General features: G+C 42.9%; 1 protein-coding gene across 1 annotated transcript; it reads right to left on the bottom strand.

Moving 5' to 3' along the window:
- Positions 1 to 8710: 8710 nt before the first annotated feature.
- On the bottom strand, positions 8711 to 9252 carry H2al2a (H2A histone family member L2A). Its single transcript, NM_026627.2, has one exon. It carries the CDS (start codon positions 9165 to 9167, stop codon positions 8832 to 8834), a length of 336 nt encoding a protein of 111 aa, NP_080903.1. The 5' UTR covers positions 9168 to 9252; the 3' UTR covers positions 8711 to 8831.
- Positions 9253 to 10701: the final 1449 nt, after the last annotated feature.

The raw sequence follows: 10701 nt of genomic DNA on the forward strand, positions 1-10701 counted from the left end.
AGAGTGAGTTCCAGGACAGCCAGGGCTACACAGAGAAACCCTGTCTCAAAGAGAGAGAGAGAGAGAGAGAGAGAGAGAGAGAGAGAGAGAGAGAGAGAGAGAGAGAGAGAAGAGAAGAGAAGAGAAGAGAAGAGAAGAGAAGAGAAGAGAAGAGAAGAGAAGAGAAGAGAAGAGAAGAGAAGAGAAGAGTTGCCGATGACTCAGTCTCATATACCCTTGGCTAGTTCAGTCCATCATGCCCAGCCTATGTGATGCTGGCTCAGACTCCTGCATACTAAGCAATCCATGGAGATATGTCCTCAGACCCATTTGTATTTGATTACTGTTCTAGATTGCTTTTTGCTGTGGTTGTTGTTGCTGCTGCTGGGATTAAAATCTATGACCAAAAGCAACTTGAGGAGGTAAGGCATACAGGTTATGGTCCATCATCCAAGAAGTTAGAGCCCAGGATCTCTGGACAAGATGTGGGGACTAATAATGCTTTCAATGAGTGTAACCTGAGCCAGGCATATCCAGACTTCTGGTGTCAGCACTTTCCTGCCACATTGGAGAGACTTCCTGTTCTCTTCAATCATCTGGTAGCATCCTCTATCCAAACCCATCAAATTCCATCCAGGAGTTTGAGAGAAAGTCTTAGGGAAGAGAGAGAAATCTCTTTGAGATGATCAAACATTGGTGAAGTATGAATTCAGAACACACCTAAGTTCTGATGATCCCAACTGTAATGTTTTTAGATTTTCTTTGTTTGTTTGATTGATTGGTTGATTGATTGATTGCTGGGAACTCCCAGAGGCATGTGTTATGCTACTGAGCCCCATCTTTTTGTTTTGTGTTTTTGTGACTATTTAAATTCTTTATTGTACTATCCATTCAAAGTTTTCCACCTCATCCAACATGCCAATTTAGAATCAGGAAGAACTTTGATGAGATTTCACTGCTACTATCCACTCTATTCCTTTATATGTGGAGGAGGGCAGCAGGGGATACTTAAAAAGCATTCTGTCACCAACATAAAACCCCAAAAATTTAACTTATTTTGAGACTAGGTCTGGCTAAGTTAACTAGGCTGGCCTTGAACTTGATATTTTTTTGCCCCATCTTTCCAAAGAGCTAGGATTGCAGGTCTGTGGCACCAGGCAAAACAACCATCTACTCAAATTCAAAGCAAATGTTAAGTATGACATCATTCTTTCATTGGAGTAATCAATAAAAAGATACATAGATGCATAAGTCCTTTAATTGTTACTATTATACAAAAGCGGAATGGCAGAAATCTAAATATTCAGAGATATGGGGAGATTGGTTTGTTTGTTTGAGACATGGTTTCATTCTTCAACCTTGACTGGCCTCAAACTTGGGGTCTTTTTGCCCCACCTCAGGAGTACAGGCCCAACATACTAGGGCTACCACACCATACACAGCAGTTTCCAGTTTTCTGAAATCCATAGCAATAGGTTCAGTTTAGCATCATAAGACTGCAGCCAGGGCCACAAAAGCATCCTTAGGAGTGTCACCGCCAACCCTCCATAACAAAAGATGGCTAGAGTTTCACCCACTGGCCTGGGAAAATCCCATTCTACAGGAAGTCTGTTCATTGTTATGCGTATATCAATGAAGGTTGATCAGTCGCAGAAAGGGAGTGGAAAGAGGGTGAGCTAATGAAAGGGGACACTCAAGCAAGGTCATTCATCCAGTTTCCTTTTTTTTTTTTTTTTTTTTTTGAACCTAAGACCCATCAATGGTCAGACAAGGTGTTTCTGGAAACTGCTGTTCAGTGAGCTCTTCTGCAGGAAGAGAAGGGTAGCCAGACAAGGTAGCCCAGACCTGTACTCCTAGCATTTAAGCATTTAGGAGGCTGAAGTGAGGCAAGACAACCTGGTGTTCAAGCCTAACCTAGGCTTCATAGTGAGACTCTCTCTCTCTCTCTCTCTCTCTCTCTCTCTCTCTCTCTCTCTCACACACACACACACACACACACACACACACACACACCACACAAAAAGGGGGAATCTGAGAGAAATATATTTCTACACTTTATGGTTGCTTTGAGGAAGAAGCCATGAAAAGAGGAAATGAGCAGTTCAAGAGTCTTGGTTCAGAACCCTTTCCTTCATCTAAACTATTCAACATGCCAAAAGCCCTGTTTGTGAAGGGGTGGGGGTGGGGGCTAATGTTCTGATCCCTAACAATAAATCCAAATGAAAAAAATTAAAAAGGAAGGACATGACTACTCCTAGGTATGGTGGAAGACATTTATTGTAGATAAAAGGGAGAGCTTAGCTAGAGACAGGGGCATCTGGGAGAGTCCAAACGAACATGATCCATGTGAGGAGGGGTTGGGAGAGGGGAGATCCAGGAGAGTAAAAGGTAGGCAAAGGGCCAGGTAGCCAAAATGGCTGGATTATACAGGGAAGGACAACTGGGGGAGGAGCAGCCCAGGCTTTGGGCTGAAGAAATTTAGGACAGGGAGCTGGGTATACAATCATACCCTATAACAGGTAGGGACGGAGGATGCTGGGAGGACTTGGAGACCAGGTCCAGTTAAATAGACCCCTCAGTTAAGCATTTGTCACCAGCTTGAGACCTAACATGTCAGTATGGCATACTAACCTTACAGGATTCACACTGAAAAAGATAAGTTCACTGCTATTCCTTTATTTAGAGGAACTTGCTTTGCAATGACTGCTTTCAGTAGTACATGATTATCTCATGGTAAATGATTGGATGAAAAGGTTTAATGTTTAAGTTCTGAGGGTCAAAGACTGTGTAAATGCAAGTTGTAAATGTCTAAGGAAGTAGTTTAAGGTATATAAAAATGAACAATATTTCAGCTGGGTGGTGGTGGTGCACGCCTTTAATCCCAGCACTTGGGAGGCAGAGACAGGTGGATTTCTGAGTTCGAGGGCAGCCTGGTCTACAAAGTGAGTTCCAGGACAGCCAGGGCTATACAGAGAAACCCTGTCTCGGAAAAAAAGAAAAAAGAAAAAAGAAAAGAACAATATTTCAAAAAAATTTCCCTCTCTATGCTATTGTTATGTTAAATTTTCAAAAGCTCGGAGTTTTAATGCTTCTCAACCAAGTTCTGATAAGATATTAATCTGGGCCACTACTGCTATTATTATCATAGCCATTAAACTCAAAATTGTTAATTTCCATTGGTTGTTGTCTTAGTTAGGGTTCTACTGCTGTGAAGAGACCATGACCAATGCAACTCTAACAAAGGAAAACATTTCACTGGAGCTGGCTTACAGTTACAGAGGTTTAATTCATTATCATCATGGTGGGAAACATGGCAGAGTGCAGGCAGCCATGGTGCTGGAGAGGAGCTGAGTATTACAAGTCTTGATCCAAAGGTATCAAGGAGGAACTGGAATTCCACGGTGGGCAGAACTTAAGCATAGGATACTGCAAAGCCACCCCCACAGTGACACACTTCCTCCAACAAGGCCACATCAACTCAAACAAGGCCACACCTCCTATAGGCCACGCTTCCAAACACATGAGGCTATGGGGGCCAAACTTATTCAAACTATCACAGTTGTCTTTTAAGTATAGACTTAAAAATATCTTTATTTAAACCTTATATCCAACCCTCTGGATATATAGGGAAAATGTTCATGCTTTTAACCCAGAGTCATTTTTGGATCCCCAAGCTTTTTCTATAGAAAAAAGCATGAGACTCCAGTCTTTTCTACAATATGGATTTCAGTATAGATTACAGACAGTGGTAATGCTAATATATCTAAAACTTTTGTCTCTTTTTATAAACTTAAATTTTTCAAAGTAAGTTTCAGGGAATCAATTTTGATTCACTTCTCACAGGCCAAATGGACTCCGGATAAGTCCTTCTGTCAATCACTAGCCTGAGCTCCATGTCTATTACTATTTCTAAGGATGGGATCTCTCTCTCTCTCCCCTGGTCATGGGACTCTCCCACCTAACTACCAGAACTATGGGCATGGAAGTTTCAAGTGTACACTCAAGATAAAGATTTTCCCCAGACTCCTGAACTTCACCTTTTGTCCCTAGTCTATATTTGTCCCAACAGGTTTTCAATCAACTGCAGACTGCTCCAAACCCCAGCCCTAAATGCTTCTGAAGGAATTCCCCAGTCAGCCTGAGCCTCTGCATTCTGGCACAACCTGTGCAGGGAGAGAAGAAGATGTTACTCAGCTTGCGCTCCTCTCTCCCTCTCCATCCTTTGACCATCATTTCAGCCTTCCTGCCCCCTACACAACAGTGTCCCAGTTTCAGCAGGAAGTAGTTATATCACCCCTTATCTACAAAATGGCTGAAATAGTAGGTTTCAAAGAAACCATGTCACTCAGTCCCTGTGGCTCCTCCTAGCACTTCTCACCCTGTCCCTGCCCTAAACCTTTCACTTCCAGGGCCTGAGCTTCCCCCACATACACCCCCAAGCCTTATTCCTATTTAGCTCAGTTGTTTTGGACACACCATCTCTTGGCTTCTTGGCTCTCAACTGGCTCTGCTTCTAGGCTGCTCTTAGTTTATATGCTCCAATCTCTTCTCTCTTGATCTCCCCTCCTGGTTTTCTTGTTGCATGGCCTGGCTCAGTTTACTAGCCATATTCAGTCTGGATTCTTCCAGATGCTTCTGGGTGTTTAGTCCCTCAAATCTACTATAAACCTTATCTTCAACCATCCCCAGGAGCAGCCATGTCCTCCTTTGTTTCATTCAGTGACTCTCCTCTTACCTCCCCTTCAGACCTCCTCCCCTCCTTGTACTGTCATGTCATGGTTTGGTTTGGTTTTCTTTTTAAAGATTGCACACGAGAGAAAAATATGTATCACTTGTCTTCCAGTTTGGCAGAACAATTCCCAGTTCCATCCATTCTCCTAGAGGGATATGGCTTTCATTCTTCTTTAGGGTAGAATAACCCACAGTGTATACATTCTGAACTTTCTTTTACCGTTCATCTGTTGACTGATCCATAAGCTGGTTCTGTATCTTGGCTGTTGAGAACACTGTTGTAATAAAACATAGATGTACATGTAACTCTGTGGTACATTGGCCTGAATCCTTTAGGAAAGTGTCAGAAGAGCTAGAGCTATGTGGTAGATCTATTTTTAGTTTATTAAAGGTTCTTCCTGTTGATTTCCATAGTGACTGGACTAACACACGCTCCCACTAACAGTTGAATGAATGCATCTTTGTTTCCATTTCTTATTTTTTTTCTTAACAGCATTTCTTTTTCAGGGGAGAAGATTGTTAATTATTGTAGGGTGTTGGGTTGGTTGGTTGGTTGGTTTTTGGTTTTTGGTTGTTTGTTTGTTTGTTAGCAGGGGGTTGTTTTTCAAGACAGGGTTTCTCTGTGTAGTACTGGATGTCCTAGAACTCACTATGTAGACCAGTCAAACTCAGAGATCCACCTCTACCTCCTGAGTGGGAGATTAAAGTCTTGCATTCGCTCCCTCTAGTCTTAATTGTTGCAGTTTGTGTGCTTTGGAGTTTTTCTACTTTGTTTTGTGTTGTGGTAATTATTCATCTCAGATAGGGGGTTTCTACCCTGACTTTGATCATTTGGTTCCCAAATAAAAGACACACAACTATTATATTTATGAGAGCTGGGCAGATATCTACCCTCTAAACTATTAGAATCTACTACCCCAACAGTAACCCCAAATTATAATTTGCCATGTTCCATCTGGGCTGCTCTTGACTCCAATTGGCCAACCCCTCATGGCCATGTTTTCATAACTCTTCTATTCCATGGTGTCTCTCCTCTCTTCACCTTCTGTCCTCCTCCTCTTCATGGTCTCCTCCCTCCAACCCCAAGCCTGGGGAAACCCCACCTACCTCTCTCCTGCCCAGTTATAGGTTGAAGGCATCTTTATTCACAAATCAGGGATTTCTTGGAAGGCAAGGTTACATAGCATCATTTGGGTCTAGTGTGGATTCTCTGGTCCCAGAGGGGCAACCAAGCACTGGGGGCCAGTATTTAGCATTGCAATATAGCAAAAGCACCAGTTTTGTTGTATTTTTTGTTTTTGAGACATAGTTTCACTAAGTAGCTATGTAGCCTAGACTGACTTCAAATTCAAGATCTTCCCATGTTAGCCTCTAGAGTACTAGAAATACATGCATATACATATACATATGTGTATGTATGTGTGTACTCTTTTTTTTTAAAGATTTATTTATTTATTTATTACATGTAAGTACACTGTAGCTGTCTTCAGACCTTCCAGAAGAGGGAGTCAGATTTCATTACGGATGGTTGTGAGCCACCATATGGTTGCTGGGATTTGAACTTCGAAAGAGCAGTCAGGTGCTCTTACCCACTGAGCCATCTCACCAGCCCATGTGTGTACTCTTAACCACTGAGCGCTCTCTCTCTCTCTCTCTCTCTCTCTCTCTCTCTCTCTCCAATGCCAGCTGACACTATTTCTGAGGCTTATAATTTTATTAGAGAGGAGATACTCTAGTCTGGCCTCTTTGGGCACCTGAACACTTATGGCATGCATACACAGAGAGACAAACAGACAGACACATATACACGAAGAAAGATAGAGACAGACACACTGTCAAACAGACACACACATACACATATGCACACACGCACACACACCAGTGAATAAAAATCATTTTAAGAAAGAGAAAAAGCAAATGACTTAGATGGTCACTAGCTGAACTAGTGCTGGCACCACCCAGTCTGCCCTCCTGACCCTGTGATAATGTTCCTCTTCTTGTGAAAAAAGAAAAATTAAATTTTGTTTGAAACTTGTTCTTTCATGAGCATCTTTTTGTGTTTAAGTGGTTACCTTTCAGGTAAAAGAGAATGGTTATTTACTAAATAAAATATATTAAGGATATCTCCTACTTCAATGTCAATAAAAATAATGATAATAACAAGCATCCACCCCCACTTTGGTTTCTTGAGACGAGGTCATCATATATCCCAGGCTGGCCTTGAACTTATCACCTCCAGTCTCTGCACTTCAGCCTCCTGAGTGCTGGGATGACAGGCTACACCACTGTGCCCAATTAATAACTGCTTGTGAATTTCACAGAAAGCCCACATAAAAAGAAAGGCCCTAATTGTGTTCCAAATTTCCCCCTGCACTGGGTTAAAACACTAAGCTCTTTCTTGTGCACACCAGTTGTTCAAGGGCCAAAGGGATGGCTCAAGTACGTTGGTACATCAGGAATAAATGGTACCCTTCTGACCTGCAAGAGTTAATAGAAAGTCCTTCGCCCATATTTATTACTAGAGAAGATCTTTGAAGTATCACTCAGCCCAGGAAAGAAAAGACCCATTTGTTCCCAAGGTTTTTCACTTTAAAAGTCCAGCAGAGCCCACCCACTCACCCCCTTTTCTGTCTCCAACCTCTACTGCTGCCTACTCTTCAGAAAAAAACCCACATTTTGTAAACCAAAATTTTTAAAACTCCAAGACTGGTTTCTCTCGTGAGGCAAAGGAAAAGCGTCCATGATTAATGAATGCTTCAGCTAAAAGCATAGACTGCAGAAAGGAGGGATTATTTATAGTCCTTCTCTTTGGGAGTTAATAGAGTAGATGTTAGCCTAAAAGGCTAGAAATTCTACAGTGGGGTTTTTTCTCCCCCAACTGATAAAAGTGACCCTGGAAGGCAGGATAAATGCTGTCTACAGCAAGCCATAAGCACTAACAATTTCGCTGTAAGTGCTCAGTCAACGGGAGATGAACATGTTAAATGTTATTTAAAAATGGATGACATATTAGCTGGGAAGTCACAGTGAAATTGTAGCCAAGTGACAACACTGTTGGCAATGTCCTGCTTTAAGATGGGCCAATGGCTGGGGGATTTACAGGCCATTGTGTTATAGAGTCAAATCACATTCAGTATCTCAAATGCAACACGGATTGAGTTTTCTTTTCTTTTTTTTTTTTTTCTATTTTGCATATTTTTATTATTTTTTAATCTTTTTTTTTACAGACCAGTCGTTATCCCCCTCTCGGACTGCCCTCTGACTGTTTCTCATCCTATACCTCCTCTCCTGTCTCCAAGTAGATGTCCCTACTACTCCTTGGGGCTCCAAGTCTCTCAAGGGTTAGGTGCATCTTCTCTCACTGAGTCCAGACTAGGCAGTCCTCTGCTATATGTGTGTTGGGGCCATGCTGTCTGGTTGGTGGCTCAGTATCTGAGAGATCTCAGGGTTCCAGTTAGTTGAGCCTGCTGGTCTTCCCATGGCGTCTTCTTCCAGCTTTTCTCTCCTGTTGTCACCATCATTGCTCAGTGCTCAGAGAAGGCTCCTGACCCTTGAACCTAATGCCAACATTATGCCACACACGGTCTCCCCCACCCCACAGTCATCATCTTCTAACCTGAGACCTAACCTCCAAGGAAGCCTTTCCTACCACAGTCCATGTCTTCATCCACCCATCTCCAGTTAGCATCTCATTGGGAATCCAATGTTCTTGGGAAGCTGAAGCCAAATTCTTGGCCTTCCAAGGCCTTGTGGGCTCACAGACTACCAGGTTAGCTTCTCTGCCCTCTACCTTAGCCAAATCTTCCCACTGCCACCGGGTCAAAAGTGCCTACACATCACCACCTCCTCCCACCAAGACTACTGCCCACGTGGTCCCTATTAGAAATTTTCTCTGGAAATCAAGTTCCCCACATTAATGACAGCTTCAAACCCACCATCACCCTCCCGAGTGGTTCATAGCAACCTCTAGCTCAAAATAAAGAAACAAAAGGAGCCAGGATCAATGGGTTCGATGTAAATGCTTTAATAGCATGTTTGATTAGCTCCCCCAGCTAGTAGGACATTGGAGCTGGGTAAGGCTGAAAGTGCGGTGAACCTCCAGACTCGAGACCCAGGCATCATCAGTTGTCATCAGGTTCTGGTGGCTCAAACACTGATGTGCCACCTTGTTTGAAGAGTTGGTGGAGCTGTTCGTTGTTCTGTACCACACGGCACACATGCTCTGGAGCTATGCGCTTCCTGCCAGTGGTGTGGGCCACCTCACCAGCCAGTTCAAGGATGTTAGATGTTAAGTACTCGAGCACACCCGCGAGGAATACAGGAGCAGAAGAGCTCAGGCGTCTAGAATAGTTTCCCTCTCGTAGGAAACGATCCACACGGCTAACAGGAAATTGAAGCTCAGCTCTCTGGGAGCGGGTCACTTTCCGTCTTCTTCGCCTTTGCCTTTTCCTGGCCATGATGCTTGTGTGGTGGTTTTTGCTCAGCTGACCCTCTGTGGTTGGTACCAGGCTCTCCAAATAACCAGCCTTCTCACCCACCTATGAAGTTATCCTTGAGAGGACTTTGTTACAACATACTTTATGATATCACTGGTAGCCAGTGCAGAAATGCCCATATTAGGAAACAGTTCACCTTACTGAATATGTCCTTTTAATCTTTTCTCATTTTCATGTGTGTGAGTGAATGTTTGCATGTGTTCCTGTGTGGCCACAAACATAAAGGCCTGAAGTTGATATCTAGACTCACCCTTGATCAGTCTTCTATCTTATTTACTAAGATGAGATCTCTCAATCCAAGCCAGAGCTCAACAATATAGTCTTACTAGCCACCTTGCTCTGGAGATTCTGTCTTAGCCTCCCACAACTGGAATTGTAGGCAGGCCACCAAGCACACCTGGTTATATCCTCCTCTTATGGGAACTCTTTCTCTTTGATTTTTACAATCTGACAAGATATATGTGTTCATGGTTTCTTCTTGATATGATGAAATTTTTCTAGATTTTAGAATCTAATAGGATAGGTAACATCATGGCACAACACTGTATTAAAACTTGAATTTGTTCTATGAATTAGACTGTACTTAGAAAGAAGGAAGGAAGGAAGGAAGGAAGGAAGGAAGGGAGGGAGGGAGGGAGGGAGGGAGGGAGGGAGGGAGGGAGGGAGGAAGGGAGGGAAGGAGGGAAGGAGGGAAGGAGGGAGGGAAGAAAGAAAATATGAACTTTCCAGTTAAAATGTACCAGGCTCCCATGATTCCTAAGTCAAAGTCACAAAAGATGACAGTTTCACACTTGCAAGCAGTACCATGCTATAAGGAAGTCTAAACTCTTTCCACACAGAAAAGAGGTCCAAAAACATGTCAGTAAATCAGTCTTCAATGATTTAAAGCGCCCACATATTTGAGCCCCCTCAGCTGGTCTACACTAGAGTAAGTGAACCTTTCCTTTTTAGCTCTGGGCAAAAATACAGATTTATAAACCCTCCTCACCCCCAAAAAAGCATTATTATTTTAATTCACTGGGATTTTAGGTTAGCAAAAGGAACACAGACTCAGAACAAATGCACATATAAACTGACTTTACCTGAATAAAAACTGTTTTGCTTCTCAGTTGAACCCTAAATGTAAGCAGAATTTTTTTAACAAAAAACAAAAAAACATGCATACATACATCTTCCAGGTGGGGCGTGGTGGCACACACCTTTAATCCCAGCACTTGGGAGGCAGAGGCAGGCAGATTTCTGAGTTCTAGGCCAGCCTGGTCTACAGAGTGAGTTCCAGGACAGCCAGGGCTACACAGAGAAACCCTGTCTCGAAAAACAAACAAACAAACAAAACAAAACAAAAAACATACATCTTCCAGGAGTGATGTTCTGCTCCAACACAGTTATATACAGTTGTAGGGTTAGTTGTGGGGCAGAGCCTAGGAAAGCCTGAATCACTGATGCCCGGCTGAATGCAGAACGGTGGGTAAACAGCTTGCCTTCTGCCTGGCCA

The sequence above is a fragment of the Mus musculus genome, chromosome 2 (genome assembly GCF_000001635.26).
Source record: "Mus musculus strain C57BL/6J chromosome 2, GRCm38.p6 C57BL/6J".
Classification (NCBI taxonomy): Eukaryota; Metazoa; Chordata; class Mammalia; order Rodentia; family Muridae; genus Mus; species Mus musculus.

Coding starts and splice junctions, on each gene's coding strand:
- H2al2a (NM_026627.2), bottom strand. CDS start 9,167: ATGGCCAGGAAAAGGCAAAGGCGAAGAAGACGGAAAGTGACCCGCTCC.